A 19,746-nucleotide genomic window follows, 5' to 3' on the forward strand; every position below is an offset into this window, starting at 1 on the left:
TGTAGATCAGTACTGTATGCAACTCAAAATGAAATGGCCAACTCATCGATTTCATTTCTTGATACATAATCAGATTTATTCAATAAATTTCCACTGTCTACAGTCCCAGAATACAAAACTGCAGTGAATGGAATGAATTCATACGAGGGAAAAAAGCTCGCATGAACAAATATCCGTGAGCTCCTCTTGGATTTCTGTCAAATGAGTAAAACATAATGGGAGAACGATCCATGAAGTGGAGTCCCTTGTAACTCTATCTCAACTCCGCCAGTCTCAAGTCAACTCACAAAGCTGTGACAAAAACATTACTCTGTCACTGTCCAATGCTCACCGTGCTTAACTTGTGACTTAACTGGTGATGAACACAAAAGTGCTGTGAAAATGGATCAGTCTGTGACAGTTTTATGGATACAATTTGCCTGCTGTGCTGACCTCACATTTCATGAAATAACAAGTACAGTTGACAGTAGGTAGAAGGTAACGTAATGTCTGTGACTACATAGAGTCACCAAGGCCCTAATTTTGCCACCTATCGAGGGGTCTGTTTGTTTTTTCACAAGATATGGCAAAATTAGGGACCGGTCCACCATACAGACATCAGCCATCTGTGTGATTCTAGAACAGCTGATGTCTCAGAGAATTTGTGCTACAATTCACTCATTTTTTGTCCTGATCATTCTTTGAAATGCAATTTCACTTTTTACACAATTGAAAAACAATTAAATAGAACACTGAAGTATAAAATTACAAGAGATTTTTCTTCGCAGCCAGATCCTACACTAATTACAATATGTTATATATACATTTATCTACAATAATCATCATTAGTTTCCAAATTACATGTACATGAACTTTTTAAAGCAAACCCTATTACACAATTTGGTTCGTGCATTACCTTTTCTAATCATGAATTTCAGAGACAGTAGGGGTAAGAGAAAAAAACTTGCAATTTCCTTTATAAACTAAAAGCTAGGAAAAGTTATGTCAACAAAACTGGTGACATCTGCATACTTCAAAAATATCCGACATTCTGTCAAACGTCTGCAGATTTTTTTTTTGTCTGCAAATCTCTGAGAATACATTTTCAATTAAGAAAGATAATAGCATAGCATATTGGGATAAGGAAGGTCACTTGTCATAGTGTATGTGTACTATGTGTATACAAGGTGAACAAATGAAGTTTGGCATCCTGTTTCACATCCTTAATATCTTTCCAATGGAAGGATACAGATACATTGTTCACAGAAGCAGCCATTCACCTGATATTTTTCTGCAATCTGAAAGCACCCCTTGGCTTTGCTGAAATGTTTGTAAGCAATTCAGTGAATATCCTCTCATGCATGGAAAACTCTAAAGGATTGTAGATCTCAGTTTTACATCTCCCGATTATATCAATGGTACTTCTTGGTTGGAGGGATTTTCTCCTTAAACCTTACTCTCGTACTTTATTTGGCCCTTGTAAAGAAACGGAATGGAAGAAACAAACCATCATCTGCCATGACAGACCACTTTTCTTTTAATACAGATGTTCAGAGTTAATACAAGGATACACGAGAACCAAAACCAGTTGATATCTAAATTCACACCCTACTATGACCTGAACACAATCTACCAGTCCAAGTTGATATGTACAATGGCATTTTTAATTCAGATGGATCAAAATTTCATATCGGAAGACAAAGAAACACTGGGCAAAACTAGATTTTCCAGTACACAACAGTTTGAGAATAAGCAGCACTAAGATACACAGTACTGAACGTTTTCATTTTTCAAGAACTGGAAGGTGGAACGAAAGGTAAAAATTCTGCAAAAGTATCTTCAATCTTTTTTTATTTTACAACTTGATTGGTCTTTCACTTCAAGTGTAGCATATTATCATCACAGCTTAATGTTTGAAATCTAAAATGGTTTCTATAATCTACATGTCTCGGATCTCAATGCCACTACAAGGCTGTACTGGATATAACATAGACACTTATGGAAGCAGCTCAGCGGCTAGCAACTACAGCAACTTCCAGTTCATTTCAGCCACAGCTAGTTCATTTGTCAAAGCCACATAATAATGGCTTTGGCTAACTTGCTGTCAATTGAACTTTTTTTTTTTAACCCAAACTAGCATCTGTAAAGTAATCTATTCACGTGACTTTGCAGACCACAATTACTGTGAGATGTGGGGGGAAAAGAAATATTGCTCTTATCCATGTCTGAAACGAGCTTCCAAAGCCCCAACCATGTCTTGTCAGTGTGTCCTTCCATAATTGCAATGACCAAGACCTACCTTTTGATAAAAAGTGCAGCAACAACTACAACTGTCAGTGGAAATGACGGATGAGAATACCATCAGTGAACTGTGCTGATATAAACCAATATGCATCACTGCCAACAAGGAACATTCACAAATAACAGTGCAGTGTTTTGAACAACCAAAAAAATTGTTATTTATGTGGCCACTCAGGGCTCTTTAACCACTACCAGCCGGGGACTCCGGGATCGGAGCCGTATGGTTTATATGTGTGGCCAGGGTCTCCGAACTCGGACAAAGGAAAGAGGGCCCTGTAACAAAAGACCGTACTCCGAACAAAAGACCAGGCTGCTGGGCATGACCGGCATTTTTCACTCTCAAAAGTGGTGATAATCCAGCGTTATTTTGAAACCGTATACCAGGGTTTGGGGTATTTAGAGCAAGCGGATTACCACCGGGGACAAAAGCTCTCCACCACCGCAGCGATGAGCCACACAGCACCGCTGCATGCTAATCTGGCCCCTATTGAAAAGAGGTCAGCAGTGCACTGAGCCAGGTTCGTGAACAAAAGACAGCTGTATAACACCGCACAATCTGGGCTCTGTTTACAAGGCTGCAGGCCTGGCTGAAATATTCGGGTGTCAATGAAGGTCACCTGTCAACTTAGAGTAGTGGCTGAAGATTACTCCGTGCGGCTATAAACGACTGTTAAATGGAATGATGAATTGTTGAAAGATTTTGAAAACGGAAAAAATGATAGTCATGCCGGCCCAGCATCCTCAACATTGAAAAATGCCCCGGTCCGAAGTGGTTAAAATCAGCCCATACCCGTGACCCTTGTGTAGTTATATGTATGTGCTGGTAATGTTTCCCTTCCCCCCCCCCCCCCCGGCTCCCCTCCTGACAATCCAGTCAGAGTGGCTTTTGCAAAAAAAGTCCAACATCTTCAAATTTTCACCCTTCCCCCCTCATCTGACCCCTCCAGCATGCACCCCTTTCCGCTTGCCACTCTTCCGGCCTTCAAAGTTCTTCTCCAGGTTCATAGAGACCTCCCGCTGGAGGTTGGGCAGGCTGTCCTTGACGGTTCCCCCGCCGCTGACCACCCAGGGGTGGGCCAGCACCTGCTTGGCCGTGTAGCGCTTCCTCTTGCTAACCACTAGCAGGTGATCGATCAGGTCTTTGGCATCTGTTTCAGTGGAAGACAAAAGAGAAGGAGGGGCCAGAGTTTGAAAACCATGTACCAAAATTCAGACTCGTGATTGGCACTTTTGCCAAGGCATACATTGTACAATCATCTAGAAAGCTTGTGTTGCGCTATATGTACAATATGTACATAAGCAAAGCATTAAAATTGCTTTCAGCCCCACCATGTGACTTTTACCATGACCAGCATCATCAAGTCTAAAGTCTGATAAGGGTAATAAGGAAGGAGCTAGGGGTTGCAGCCACTTTAATGGCGGTGCCCTAAAAGGGTGTCTCAACATGGGTCATGATTTGAGCTTTAAGCATCAGTTTCTTAAATGGACAGCACTGCTTCACACGATGCCAACAGATGATATGACAGGAAAATGCAAAACTCATTTAACAGTTAAAATGAAATTCGTGTTGTGCCCCTTACCCGAACTGGCTTTTGCATGAGGCAAAATCAAACCAGCTAATGAAGATTACAGGCAGAAACAAAGAGAACTTACAGACTGGATTTCCACTTTGGGGCCTTTGTAAGCTGTGAAAACAAAAGTTTATAGGAAACCCACGGAAATGTGTTCAGATCGGAGCACCCAAGGTCACGCTGCTCTCTTGGTGAGATTCAAACCCAGGTATTACAGAGCTGAGAGTATTACAGTGCAGAACCAATGGGCTGACAAACAGAGAAAAAACAAGCCACTCAGTTCCCTACCATCTGAGATATTGTCCCAGTAAGGCGAGAGGTAGACAAACTCCCCAGCCTGGATGAGTTCAAAGAGCTCTTCTTGGTCCCGATCCAAACTGCGAAACGGTGGGAAACCACACAGCAAGATGTAACAGATGACGCCCATGGCCCACATGTCAACTTCAAGCCCATAGCCTGGAAGAAAAAGACAGGCATTTAAGGGCTGCGCTGATAATTCAAATAGTCAGCTATTTGACCGATTATCAGATATTCAAGTATTTATATTCAAAACCAAATAGTTGGAGGTAAAAATCAAGATAATAGAAAAGGGGAAAATACTGACAATCCAATAATTGGTTACAAAATTGCACTCCAATGCATCACTACAAAATGAGCTGAAAGTTGGAATTTTCCAAAATTGAGACCTTTCCAGTGGTACATGAAAAAGCACTTGGAGAAAAAAATAGGAGGACAATGTGACATTATACCAGCGGCTTTGTACAGTATGTTTGTTTTTGACAACTGTTTCAACATTTCTGACCAGGCACAAATAATTGTCATTTTTTCACATGGTCACCTACATGTATTTCAACGTGTTTTGGTTAACTCCACTGCCCAAGAAGACATGAAAGTTGCCTTTCTTTCTTTTTTTATAATATTATTTACATTTGGTTTCCGCTTTTGTGAGAATGTGACACAGTCAAATATTTAAATATTTATTAGAATGAGTTCAATAACTGAATATTCAAATATTCATTTATTTGAATTGGCCCAGCCTTTAAAGACATTCACAACTGTGTTGATTTCAATTAAGCTCATAAAATATCTCATTTTGCTGTTCCACTGGAGTAAAACGAACTGTCAAATCTGTTCCCAGTTCCACACTCCTGAAAAACAAAATTATCGGATAATCTCTTTACCGGTTTCTGCTAGTATTTCTGGAGCGACGTAAGTGGGCGTCCCACAGACTGTGTAGATGGGTGCTTTGACCTCCATGGCCAGGCCAAAATCGGCCAACTTCAGTGTGATGTCGCCAGAGGAAGACTTGCTGACCTGATGGTAGAAAGGAAGAAAAATATGCTGTTTTACAGATTTAGAGTTATCAATAGTTTCTGTGACATATTTGAAGTTGATAGAGGGCCTGATACTGCAAAGGATCCAAGTCTGTACTGAAAAACAGCACGCTGGGTAGTCCTGTTTTTAGAACAGCAAACAGGTAAATGTTCAGTGCTCCCTAATATTATTGTGTATGCAATTTAAGTGCCAGAAACACACTAAGCACGTGCACACATACTTTTCTGCAGTTGTGGGGACAACGCACACGTTGAAACATAGAAGTGGGAACCCAAACATTATAGGAACAAATTTTGGTCCATATAACTCAGTCTCAACAATCCAAACAAATAAAATGCTCCCCTGGACACAGTGGCAACCAGGGCACACATGTATGGCGTGAAGTATACCAAATGCAGCACTTGAGTGTCCTTTCTTTATACATGTATCTTGTCAATGCTGACATGGATCTTGTTCAAATCCAACCATACGGTACCGGAATGACAGGAATCCAACCTATGTACTTCAATGTGTATCTCCCCTGAAAGTCCCATGTACATGTACTAATTTGCAGCCCATAAATGTACATGTGCACTGACAATTTCAATAACTGAACAGTGCAATATTAGCACTCAAACTGACAAACACATCAAGCTCCATCTTTATAAAAGTGCATACATGTACATGTATGCACATTTAGGTTTGTGTCTCACACGTGCATAAAATACCACACATACTTCTAGCACACTGTGCAATCACTTACATGTACATGTACATGTACACGTACGTACATGTACATTGTACATGTAGTTTTTTCCATATCCAAAATGTTCCATATGCAGGACATAAAATGACTGTTTATACAGCTGTGCAGGTTTGTGGGATGTAACCATGGTAACTGTGGGTTGTAATTGAAGGCTCAGGTTGGAATAATTTGAATCCAGGTACTGGCCATGAGCCCAGAGTTAAGCCTACATTGTACAGTACATGTACATGATAAGTATCATGTTCTGCCAAGCCAACATTCCTCTCGCTACCTACAGACAAGTATAAGTGACGACCATTTGTCAACCATGGGTTGATTTTGATTTGACTGGGGTAGGGGGGCCACAAATTCCCAGTGCCCCCCCACAAAAAACCCCGGATGAATGGATATTAAACAAGGCTAACAAATGTTTGCCCCCCAAAAACTACACCACTGAAAGCTGGTGCAACCAATAAGATGCTGGCAAGTAATGTTTCATACACACCGATACGGGGATAAAGACTGACATGATGGACCATATTGGTATAATGGTCTTATGGACAGATATTTTCTTAATACCGGCATTTTAACAATAGTACGCAACCAAGAGTTTGCAACGTCTTGGCCAATCACAATGTGTAAAATGTGTCGACCCTTTCCAAACACACATTGCCAGTCGACACGTCCGGCCATGTCGATCAACCCATTTAAACACGAACCGCGTACAGTGGCCACCGCTTTCCTAACTCTTGGTGGTGCACTGTTGTGGAACACCTGTATTGTAAAAGCAATTTATTGACAAGCACTGTTCACTGTTCAGTGGAATATCGATCCAAACCCAAAGCAGCCCAAACAAGCCCACCACCATGCAATAATCTAAAAGCATAAACTTCCAACCTTGCAAAGCAACAACATGTGGGGCATGCATAAGAGTCTTGATTGAATAATATAAAAACATAATCCTACAGCAACTGCCCAAACATTCCCAAACCATACTCAGAGTCAGACTCTACATGTACATGTATATGATCACAAACGATACATGCACATGTAGTCTACAATGTCTTTCTACAGCTAGAGACCATTGCCAAGAGCTACAAAATTTCAGTGTACAAAACTTACAGTGCACGTTATTTTGCTGCTTACAGAAAAAAAAAAAAAGGCGTGCAAGTTTATTAAGAAGCAAAGCAAACAGGCTTTTTTTAAAACTTACCGGACGTTTCACAAACTAGCCAGCGGAAAGAGAGATGTGATAGAATTGAGGGCACGTACAACAAGAGCAATGGAAATGCGCAGTCACTTACGTACAGTGCAGTAACCATAGTAATAGCTCAAACAAAAATTAACAGAAAAGCATGAACAAAATGAATGGCCTTTTCATGATTTAGCACTTTAGACTTCTAGATCCAAATAAAAAAAAATGGGCAAAAAGAGCTTGAGATTTTAGACACAAATAACGCAGCAGATCAAAACCAGGCATATCTACACGTAGGAAAAAACGAAAATGTTTCCAAAAAGTGTAGACTCTGGACTGTACAAAGCCACTTACTTTCATGAACATATTTTTGTGGGAGAAGTGAGAAGTCGATTCAGAAGGGAAACATGATTCTTAGATAGAATCAAAATCAGACACAAAAAACATTCAAATTGGTTAAACATACATGTACTGTTTACATTATACCAAACAATTTAGGTTTGTTGTGCTTTTATGGAAACTTTCAAAATGGATTGATTTTCACCCTGAACTCACCAAGAGGTTTTCCGGTTTGAGGTCCCGATGGACTATATTCAGACTGTGGAGGTAGGCCAGAGCACTGGCCATGTCACTGATAATGACTGCTGCGTCGGCCTCCGTGAACTTGACACTCTCTGTGATAGCGTCAAAAAGGTCCCCTCCTTGGACGTATTCCATCACGAGGTAGATGTTCTCCTTAGTCTCATGCTCCTCAAAGAGCTTGACGATGTTTGGATGGTTGACGTTCTTCATGATGCCAATCTCATTTTCAATCATGTGCTCCTTGCCCTTCAGCTTGGACTTGTCCACTATCTTCATGGCAAACACCTGCTCCGTGTTCTTTAGCGTAGCCTCGTGGACGTCTGCAAAGTTACCATCTCCAATCTTGGAGCCAATGGTGTACCTCTTTAGAATGGAATCCTTCTCCACAATCTCTCGGGGATCAGACGTGAAGTCCAGTTTCTTTTCCTGTTTACCCTGCACATCACCCTCGCCATCTGGGGAATGAAGTTCATGATTACTGTAAATGTCTTCGTTTAGACCAAAGTCTTGTGCATCAAAGCTGTTGATGTAATCTTCTGGAGTCTGGGACACATTCTCTAATTCTGCCAACTGCTGTTGCTCTTCTTCGTCTTCCAACCGCTTCCTCTCTGCCTCTTCCTTCCTCCTCCTTTGCTCTTCCTCTTCCTTACGCCGCAGTTCTTCCTCTTTTGCTTTCAGCTCTGCCTCTTTCTTGGCAATAGCCTCTAGCCGCTCCTGCTCAGATTTCTTTGCCTTGTCCTGTAGCTGTTTCTTCAGCTGCTCCTCCCTCTTTCTGAGTTCCTCCTCCTTCAATCTTAACTCTTCTTCTTTCTTCCTGTTCGCTTCTTCCCTTTCTGCCTCTTCTTTCTCTTTCCTCAGTTTCTCATCCGTCTGTCTCATCTTGCTCTCCATCTGTGCATCCTCTTTTACTATCTCCTCTTTCTTCTCTCTTCCCAGATCTCCATCCTCTAGGGAAGCCTTCTCTGCATCCTTTGATTTCTTACCAGCTTTCTTGGGCTTGGTCATGGAGAGGATTTCTCCCCCATCATCATCCTCCAAGCCACTATCACTCTTGCTGTCCCTCCCTTTCATCCGTCTCCTGTTGCTTTTTGTGTAGGGATTGTTTGAAAATTCCTCTGCATAGATTTCTGCAATTTCTTCCTTGCTCAGGCTGTGTTTTGAAGCTGATGCGATGAAGGCATCGTCAGAGTTCCTAAAGAAGTCTGCCACCCCCTTCACCTCCTTTCCGTGGATGGTGAACAACTTCCGAATCCTATGGTTCTTGTATTTTGGAAGACCGAATGCATCCGAGATGTCCTGAATGAGCATCTCGAAGGACTGGACACTCCGCTTGTTCAGTAAGAGAGAGACACTCTGCCGTGGCCTGGATCCTGCCTTGACGATCTTACAGAGCTTGGGCTTGGCGGGGCTGAGGTCAGGATGGAGCGACCCTGTTGACTTGGACACGGGATCTTTTTCTCGATGAGACACAGGCGGCCTTTTGACCCCTGGAAAAGATAAGGAGACCGGTCCACTGCCTCCTTTCTTGAGTGACTCTGGACCTCCGGCAGGACTCCTCGCATAGGCAGCTGCATATTTGCCAGTGCTGGGGTAGGAGTAACTGAAGCGACCATACAGATCACTCTGAAGCTGACTGTGTTTGCCTGCAGAAGACCAAAGAAATCAGATATTGCAGTAAAACGAGTATTTGAGTTTCAAAATGCTCTTGACTTTTCCCTTTGTGTAAACCAGAGGTTTGAATCCAAACCAAGGTATTAAGCATTATTGGTATTATTGGTATTATTATCTCTAGGTAAACAACCCTTAGATGGATGCATGAGCTTGTAATCCCAGTGAAATGTACAGATAACTTCACTATAGTTGTTTCAAAATGTTCAACAGAACATGCAGATTCCCGGTTAACCCTCGGACTGGTTGAGACAGAGTGATTGCAAACTTTTTCCTTGCTGAAAGACCAGTGTCCTGACGCGCAACTCACAAATCTCATTGGCTAAAAGTTAGCTGCACAGAATTTGCGTAATTTGACCTTTCACACAATTATCCCTGATATGGCCAGCTGTGAATAAATTATGCAAAAGAGCGGCAAATACAAAAGCAGAAGTTTGGTGACCTGCTGTCTGGTTGTTAAGATGTGAAAGTGAAAGAAACTGGCAGCTATGCACTGGGAAAATGCTAAGAGCTTTCGCTGAGTATAAAACCCTGCAAAGGTAACAGGAATTGATCTTGCTTGTGAGAAATTTAATGCTTTCCATCATAAAGTAATAGGTCAAACAAAATAATTATTAATGTGTATACGCTTACATACAAGTACAAGCACAATGGCCTATAGCACAGTATAATAACCTGCAATTACTCCTAAAGAAATTTTAAACTCTTCCAGGCTAAAAATAGAAGACTGGCACTATGACCACTGCATGGTAACTATGACGACAACTGCCGACACATATACCGTGTACGTAATCAATCTTACAAAAAGTTTAATTCATCCTTAAAACCAAACTACTCCATAATGGCATTTACTGTTTTCTAATACAATATTGGTTGCTGTGGTTACATCATGCACCAGTGCACAGACTGGCCATTTTCTTTTGAAAGTACATGTACATGTACATAGTACATGTACTATGTACTATGTACATGTACTATGTACTGGTAAATGAGATTCAAATTTATTTTCATGTACAATTTTACCCCCATGAGCTATCTACATGTAGAGTAGAAGATTTAGATTAGAAGACAAAATTCCATCACTATGAAAATTTCCTTTATATGATGTACATGTACACATCTAGTAGGCTCATGTAAAGTGTGCATGATGTCACACTTATGCTCTCTCTGGGCAGTCAGGTAGAGTCAAATGATGCTGAGCCCCATAGGAAATTTAAGCCTTCATATAAATGTAAATAGCAAGAAATCATTAGGACACACACTGTACCGAGTACAATTTTCATGGCTGTCATGATTTTGTGGGTTTTGTACATGTATGTGTATGCATGTAAAAATTGTACAGCTTTGAGCAAATTCAACAAACAAATTACCTACATATGCATGCCATGCCAGGCATTCACAATATGGCCAGCAGGCCCATAACAATACGGTACCTTGTACCAGGGTCAGGCAAGATTCATCAAAAGTGGTAAGACATAAATACAGTAAAAGATGCACTTGTAGCACTACCTGGGCACTGACAGCAGCATCTCTGGGGCCTCCCCCAAATAAACTTCCTGAAATATATTGGTCCAGCCACCTCTTCCTCGCTGGAGCTGGCCAAGTCTTCCTTCATCGTGAAGACCACACCAAAGTCTCTGAAAATGAATAGTGCTTCAGGAAGATGCTCAGAGAATTCTGCTCTCCCAAGGGTTTCCACATGCAAACAGCTTAACTCTCTAAGATAAAAACTATCTGCTGTACAAGTGAAATCCTCTTACAATCTGACAAGGCCCAGGACCTGAGACTGAAGAGGAAGCCAATGCAACGTTTCCACCTTACCAACTGCTAATCAATTTTCTAAGGAAATTCCAAAAGGCCGATGTTTTGACCGGTATGGTATCTGCTGCCAAAAAACTGAATTCAATGAATAAAGACAGGACCCTTGATAAAGACTGCATGTGTAGGGAACAACAGTATTGGGTTGGAAAACACAAGTAAAATTCGGAAACACCTCAGCACAACAGGTAAAAATTCCTTGGACCAAGTTCACTGCAGCACACTAATGTCCATCACCACCGGCATGACCAGAGCTTCCTGCATTCAGCAATCAGGATGAGTGCTGCAATTACAGTTGTACTGCACAGAGCTTCAGTTTCATTCCTCATCAAAGAAGACAAAATTGTCTAAATTAAGTGTGAACAATCGTCTAGTGAGGCCTCTTCAAACACATGACAGCCAATTTCCGGCCAGCCATTTCCTGCAATAACCTAGAGCTTCTTCTTTTAGACTGGTAAATGTACATGTACAGACAGCATCCACACATGGACCGTCCAGGCATTAACAAACAGCAAAAAAAGTACATGTAAATGCCAGCAATGTCTAATCAGCATGTGTAGACATCAAGCTGCTTTTTGATTGGTTTAAAAATTCAATAAGCTGCACAGCTTAACAATAAGAATCTTGCTCGTGAAATGTACATGTAAGCCTTGTTGAAATATCTGCTAAGTACCGGTCCATGCACCGTATATCAAATGGCATATTACAGTAACCACTGATGGTGGTAGCACTGGGGGAGGGGATGCCCCCGTCCAGCTTTTGCACATCCTATCTGTATAATGGGGTGGGGCTTAACTAATCAGCCTCTTATTGGCCGCTGCTTCATGCTTTCACAATTGTCCCCCTCCTCCCACTTTGAAAATTGTTCCCCTACCATTACTGGTAACCGTAACCAACTGTTGCTTAGCAAACGGTTGCTCCACTCCCTAATTTTTGTTCTTTGGCAGATACCTGAATTGTCTCCTAGGTCTAATGTCACTGGAGTTGCTATGCAGAGAATAATGTTTGCCAAGTGAGCCAGAACCAGGCCACCAAAAAAGCAAACACACTTCACATGATATACAGAGGGGCTGGTGGCAAGCCGACTTTGTTTTGGGAAAAGCTTGTCTGGGTGCATGGGGAAAGCTGGTTTGGGTGCAGCAAGATATAATGTTAATGTCAGCTTCATAGAATACAGTAAATATACATGTATGTACACATGTACGCAACACAGAACCTGACTTTATCTGTTCAGGTTTATGTGGGCCTACATGGTGTATGGGCAATGCACACTACACGGTAATCCAATCATTTGATGGTGCCTAGCTTGACTAACTCCAGCTTTAATGCTTATGAATGAAGATTGGGAATTTTTCCCGTCAGCAGTATTGGATCATAAGGACTTGAGTTACAGGGTGTACATACAGGCAAATCCAGCCAATCTTCCTTGATGTGTCCTAGACACTTTTCAGAACATTTTCCACACTATTATAATAATTGGGAACAAACTCATGAGCTGGTTGCCACATGTGTCCACAGCACCAACGACACGAGTTTTGCTTGCTATGAACAAAACAATGAACTTTCAAATATCAATTAACGCTAACACTATAACCATGCACACGCACGGCAAAAAAGAAACTTGCTCACCATGCTTTTGAGAAGTTCTCGGTGACACTCCGAGTTTTCCATTTCTGTTCATGTTAAGTACTCACCATGGCAACCAGTTTGCAATTGGTACATGTATACTGACCAATGATGCAGTCGCAACTACGGTTGCCAACAAATACAAAAATTCAACAATGGCATGATCTGTGACAACTCTGCCGGACACAGAACAAAAGAATCCTACAATTGTTTTAACTGATAAGGTTAGCTGACATCAGTGACTGGAGCACTGCTGACGAAACCGGATTCCGCAATTTCAACACCAGAAAAATTCTTTGAAAGTCGGATTTGATTGCTGGGACAAGGGCCCCTGAGCCCCTGAACTTTGCACACAAACAGCTTCAAAATCCAAGCAAACATCTCAAATCAACAGTCAACACTGCCTAACTGGCGGTATGCTTTTACAAATGTACATGGTGCAGTTGAAACCCAGCATCTTTACGTTGTCATGGCGTTGTGTGAATGATAGCTTTTTAATTATTTGAATAACTGGAAAAGCCTTCATTTATCACATCCTTCCAACATTTTTTGTGTGAGTGTGCCGGTTGCCATGACAGATCCTGAGTCTCCATGGCAACATGATGCATTCTTAATGACTAAATCACTACATGTGTACTTGCTTCTAATATTTCTTGCTCAAAATGTTTTTTCCCACTACAAAATACCCAGTAATAGACTCAAAATGTAAAAAACATTGTTTAAATGTACACTGAAGAGTACATGTCCTTGGGAACTTGATTTTAGCCAGAGGACAAGTTTAGGAAGTTACAGTAATGTGGTCAGTTGATCTACCAAACTTGAGCGGAGTATGTACTGATTCCTATAGTTTTGTTGCAGGTTTTGTCCAATCCCAATCTAAAGACGCCTACGTAAATGTACCCTTTTATGAATACAATATGAATGGGGAGTCAGGTTGGTGTAATGGCTCTTCCCTTGCCTTCCACCTCTGCGACCCGGGTTCAAATCCCACCTACATGTAGGTCAGCATGTGGATTGGGTTTTTAGTTCCTTCCTAATTCCACCTGGGTTTTCCCTAGAATATCCTGAGGTTTCCTCCCACCTCTAAAACTGACCATTTCTCTGTTGTCTTCTCAACTGTCACTTCATCCTGTCATTGGAGCTACTGATAAATGCGCTGTAGGATGAACATACGTTGTACCTTAGTAGCAATAATCTCTTCCATCATTATTTCCTGACCTCAATAATCACCAAACCTTTCGTTATTCATACAGGGGTTTGTAAAACTGTATAGGTCAAGGTCCATATGTACATGTACATGTAAGAGGTCAATATTCATGTTTCAACTAACATATATCTGTGCGATTGATCTTTCTTTTTTTTACTTTAGTTTAGGGCCTACTACAGTATATATGCAAAATCATCTCAACTCATATTTACATGTATACTCATTTCACATCATGCATTCCTCAATTCTTTTGGTCAGGATGACGTCACTGAGTCTTGATTCTTCTCTCTGATTGCTCAACTGGTATTCCATATTTCACACTCAAAGAGGCAAAAATAGCATTGCGGTCTATGAGGAAAATCTGAATTATTGACTAAACTCTTAACCTTTACATCAATGTGCCTAAAATTTCATTGTTTATGCACTATGACTATATCCCACATTGTATATAAAAAGTTTTGGTTATTTTTATCACATTGCAGCAAAAATGGTGAAAAACATGCAAATCCCTGTACAAAGTGAATGGAGAGTTGCTGCTTTGCCCAGGCGTGAGTGCAATTACGGAACCACCAACTGCGAAAATGTGTTTCGTGATTTTTTTTCGATCTGGAATGGAAAAACTTGCCAAAGTACATGTACATGTATATGCAGTACCAGTCAACGTACACGTACAGTGCATTGTACATGTACATGGGTCTCCTTGTTGAAAGTACAGAAATCACACAATGAATGGAAAGAGCAAAATTAATAGCAAAAAGTATTAAGGTACTATTCATGTCCAAAAAACAGCTGTGAAAAGTAAGGGCAAAAATGAAAAAAAAAAACGTTTGCTTCCAATTACATGCCTCTCAAAAATAGGGTCGGTAGGTTGGAAAATGTTAGGGGGGTCAATTTTTTTGTGCTGATTGAATGGCTTGAATGGGCACAAAAGCTACCTAAAATTGGCACAAAAAGTGATAAAAACTGGTCTTTATGTAATTGTAATGTAATGTAATTACGTCAACAATTCTCAAGAATTATGGACAATTTACACCACAACTGCACAGTGGTACTGTGCGCCAAACAGCAGTCAAGTCGTCCCACAATTTCAAATTAACATGCTGCTGTGATGTTACTGCTCAGGCAAAAGACCATGGATTAGGCTGAGGTCCTTTTAAAAGTTTACACTGATTGACAACGTGTTTGAACACCAAGCAGTGAATAAGCTCCCCTGCCATACATGTACACAGAGGCATTAAGGATTTGTTTGGTGTGGGGATACAAATCAAATTGGTTGTTGCCACTGCAAGCTCTTAGCTCCTAGGCAACCAAGGCTTTAGCAAAAGGACAGTTGATACAAGTACATACATGTACATACAACGTTTGGGACATCTTCATTTTAGACACTAAATGTACAGTGTATTAGAAGTTTTTTAAAAAAGGGTAAAATGTGAAGGGTGTTTAGCACTCCTACATGGGCTAGTACATTTTCTTTCAAATACGTCAACATCTGTAGCAATGTAAATGCACATGAACACTGCGTGTAGAGATTGAAAAGATGATTAAAATTCAATCAGGATTCTTTACAGATGTCACTGTTTCAAGCAAGTTCACTCAACTCCAAGTTTCGAGGGCATTCCACTGAAAGAAAAGGTGGATGGAAGTGAAATTCAGAATTGACAGTTCAGTTACACGTACAGTAAGCAAGTGGAAATAAATGACAACTTCAAAGACATGAGTGCAAGTGTATGTAATAGTCTGTTCACAGGTGTCCATAAAGTCCCTCTTACTACACCCAGCAAGTTAACAAAGTTGAGGTGCTCGAACCCAAAAATTTATATTTGTAATGAGAGAAATATTGACAATTTAACAACTAAATTAATCCTATCACCCCTAATGCACTGGATGTCTTTGTGTGTGCTTAACACTTCCCACTGTAATTTCAAGTGTAAAATACTGTCTCCAGATTACTGACCTGAAGCAACATTTAAAATACATAGTTGACAGTGAAAGCAAATAACTCAACTGGACACCAGAGGGTGACATATCCATGCACAGTCTATACATACATGTCCTGTACATGTAGATACATGTACATGTACATGTACCATACACGTGTAGATCTCATTCATCTTTCCTTTACGTCCATTCTTAAAACTATTAAACTACATGTAACACTTAAGTCCCACTGGCACCGTACATGTACGCTTTCTGCATTCCAAGGGATACAGCGTAAATTGCAATTTCAGTTAAGTACCCTTTCCTTTTTCATTTACTATGCACACCAGAACAGAGATAGGAGTATATTCATTTTGACTGACACAAGAATATACAAACTTTTGTGTTGTTTACTCTGTAAACTGACCCCTTGTGGTGCTGTCTGCAGAAATTTACAAACTGCATTGGTTACATTTCTCCCTGGCAGTCTCAGAGTGTAGCATGTTTGTCTGTTACTCACACAAGCCCAACCAATAACTTGCTTGACTATGCAGCAACAGCAAGAATAGCAGTTTGGGAAATCCAGCATGTCACTGAGACGTTAGTACTACGAAAAAAGGTACACATACTTCTGACCAAGGAAATTGGCCGGTGAAGCATAGCTCTACAGTTGATAGACACACATTGATGTAGTTCTGTTTGAGGTACTGTACTCGTACATGTTTGCCTATAAAGGCCAACTCTTACTCGGTGCACAGCCTGCAGCTACGTGCCAATTCCAACAGGTCAATCTGACCCTCAGAGGCTCATAGCATGAGACATTGTGACATCTGCACTCGCACGTTGGAAGCTATGAGGTTCAAGTCCCATGAGGGCACATGTGGATTTCGTCTCAATATGAAACAAATTCCACGGAGGAAGGAAGCACCAAACCATGGAAATTTTTAACTGTCTTTGAATTTTCGTTACAGCTTTACAATGCGCCATCACACACATTTCGTTTATTATACAACATGGAATCAAGGTCATGGCTTGCATACTTACTTGCTGGTCCCGTGCTCCAATCAGGCGTGCTATGGTTGGCTCCATATGGCAGTTTCTTAAATTTCTCAAACGACGCGCAGACGTAGGACTCGCCGTCCATCAAGTTCTCAATATCTGTTATGGACTTGCCAGACTCTGGGTGATAGATCTTCCGCACTCCGTAAGGGAGGGACATGTGCTTGGTCAACTCACTCAGGAGGCTGTCAAAAGTCTGGAAGCGGTTCGGAGTAATCCGGAGCCTCTTCCCCCGGAAGTAGCGGTCGCCGTTGCGATAGAAGAGGAGCTGCCGCGGCCGGCGCAGGTCCTTATATTTCTCCTCCGTGATGTCCCTGTGCTGCTGGGAGACGGTCGGGGTCGTGTCTGCGGTGTGGCTGGCTGCCTGGAGGAGCATGGCATCGTGGTGTTTGCGGCGGGGCCGCAACGCTGCAGCAGCCGAGTTGTTGAAGGGGTAGGCAAGAAGTGTGTCATTGACGTTTGCATTCATGTGTCCTGCTGAGCTCTTACGTAGGCATCCCATTACATATTACAACCTCATCATGTCTTGCTGAGGTTGTCACATTCTGTTTTCTGCAAAAAAAAAAAGGAAAAATGAATGTGAGAGTTTATACAGCCAACTAATACCAACACATAGTCATCTCAATGACCCGTACCAAGCTGAGTTTTATCAGTTACCAACATTATACGTGTAATAACAACATAATGAAGTCCAAATATGCCCAGTTGCTGGCTGCATTCTGTGCGTATACAGTGCATGTATGTGTGTCGGCAGATGATCATTAAAACGCAATACAAAACTAATGAGAATCAAGATAAATTCCCAACAAACCTACATGCAATGATCTTTGAGTTCGAATGTTTAACTTGGTAAAATGCTACATGTTTTTTTTGGGGGGGGGAGCGAAACCTTATCACAAGGCTCAAGGTCAACTTAAGGACTCCCACCCAAAAAGTTTGGGCTTACGACATTTCTGGGGCACATGAGGAGAGTTTTGGGCCTTGGATGCATTACTGTTTGTTTGTTTTTTGTAACAGAGTATACCTTTGCACAATCAGTCAATCTTGGTGAATGATCTGTCGATAATTCCATCATCGGCCAATAGCCTTTTCTAATTCACGGTTGTTGAGAGATTGTTTCAAAAAGGGAAGTACAGTTGGAGCTTTCATGCGGCATTTACTGATCGCACAGAGTGTTTGGGAGATGGTGCAGATTGGCCAATCATGCCCATCGATGTGAAGTTAGTTCCTCACCCCTCATTGGACGTTTGACATTCAATGTTGAACAAGTAACTGATATTCCAACGTTGAATTTATAAGTAACCGTTTGACATTTAGTGTGCACACCCCAGGAAATGATGGAGTGCAAAAGGGACAAAAAGAACCAAACTGCACCACCATGCACATCCATTCACATGTATCTTATTTACATCGTGCATGTACATGCCATTCCACAATAATATACACACACAACTCTCTCCCACAGACATGACAGAGGCAACAATCACCATGGGGTTTTGGGGGGTCAAACAAGCCCTAAAATGTAGGCAACAGGTTTTTACGACGATTTAATTATTTAAAAAAATGGTTATTTTTATATACTTGCTGTTTTCATCGAACTATTTCAGCCAATCAAAAAAATACAGATCAATCCAATGCCATGGGTCTAAACTTACTTTTTCAAAGTGTTTCGTATATGTTAGCGACCCTGTTGCCCCCATTTCAACCAGGGCAACTCAGTTTTCCACAGTCAAAATGGCTTTGACTTAAGTCTTGTTGGTGGAGATCTTCGCTTACAAACCAGAGATCAAAGTGACTGCATCACATCACAATTTTCTGAAATCGAAATGAAATACCCAAACCCCATGCCCCGCATGGAGACTGCATTGAATCTAATGTCATTGTTCTCCTCAATCAGCGACGATGAGCGGTCACCAAATGTCAACGCTGAATATCAAACACTTACTCGTTCAACATTGAATTTTGAACCTCATAAAGGAATAAGAAACTAATTTCACACTGCCATCATGCCCAACAGTAACACAAAATTAACGGCAACATGCTTATGATGCACTGCAGGACCCCTCAGAGTTTGATGAGCATGATGGGAAATTGCACATCATCAGCTGTAAGTTAGTGTAAGCATGGCGTAAGTAAAGTTTGGCGCTAAGTACATGTAACTCCACGTCAGTACTTGTACCGGTGTCTCAGACATTTTTGCGGCTGTCTTTGTGAGTGAAATCTGGTGTTTTGTTGGGCCGTTATCCATCATGTCCATAACTTTATCTGATCAGTAAAGCCGGCACTGGAAATATTGCCAAATCATGTCCTGATGTTTTAAACATGTTAAAAGGGCGATAAGAAGGGTTTACATTGTTTGGACAATGTAGAAAAGTTCGGAATAACGTAAGTGTGACCGTGCTGAAAACTACAGTCGACGACTCGCTCGTCAGCAAGATCAAGTCAGGCCATGCAGACTGATGAGCGCGAGTAACGTTCACAGATCACTGTAACGGTAGGCCTGACTTGCAATCACTTGTAGGCCTACATCCTTTGAAATCCATCAAGAACTTTACATAAACACAAAAAAGCTATTCTAAATTACCTCATACTCTATGATGAAACCTTGTCCACGGCTAGAACTCAAGGTGGTTTAATGCACAATTCTCCTGCCATTTTGCCATTCTTAGAAATCAGAATTTCGTTAGGCGCCGTACCTTTGCTTTACACTATCAACCTGGTACCCCTGACTTACCTATACATTACACGGTTCACTGCCTTGGAT

At 41.3% G+C, this 19,746-nt stretch overlaps 1 protein-coding gene across 3 annotated transcripts; it reads right to left on the minus strand.

The window, feature by feature from the left end:
- Positions 1–49: 49 nt before the first annotated feature.
- Positions 50–19,720, minus strand: LOC110978094 (serine/threonine-protein kinase DCLK3-like). 3 transcript variants are annotated; one of them, XM_087139740.1, is made up of 7 exons: positions 19,567–19,720; positions 16,968–17,534; positions 7,661–9,330; positions 7,124–7,138; positions 5,033–5,165; positions 4,140–4,307; positions 50–3,428 (listed from the first exon to the last, which is right to left on the minus strand). In XM_087139740.1, exons 2-7 carry the CDS (start codon positions 17,482–17,484, stop codon positions 3,211–3,213), a joined length of 2,721 nt encoding a protein of 906 aa, XP_086995866.1. In that variant the 5' UTR covers positions 17,485–17,534; positions 19,567–19,720; the 3' UTR covers positions 50–3,210. The 3 variants fall into 3 exon arrangements, with proteins under 3 accessions (XP_086995866.1, XP_086995867.1, XP_086995868.1); XM_087139741.1 differs by lacking the exon at positions 7,124–7,138; XM_087139742.1 differs by lacking the exons at positions 16,968–17,534; positions 19,567–19,720 and adding an exon at positions 12,803–13,020.
- Positions 19,721–19,746: the final 26 nt, after the last annotated feature.

The sequence above is a fragment of the Acanthaster planci genome, linkage group LG08, assembly GCF_054643075.1.
Source record: "Acanthaster planci isolate LZ-2023a linkage group LG08, COTS_SCS, whole genome shotgun sequence".
Taxonomy (NCBI): domain Eukaryota; kingdom Metazoa; phylum Echinodermata; class Asteroidea; order Valvatida; family Acanthasteridae; genus Acanthaster; species Acanthaster planci.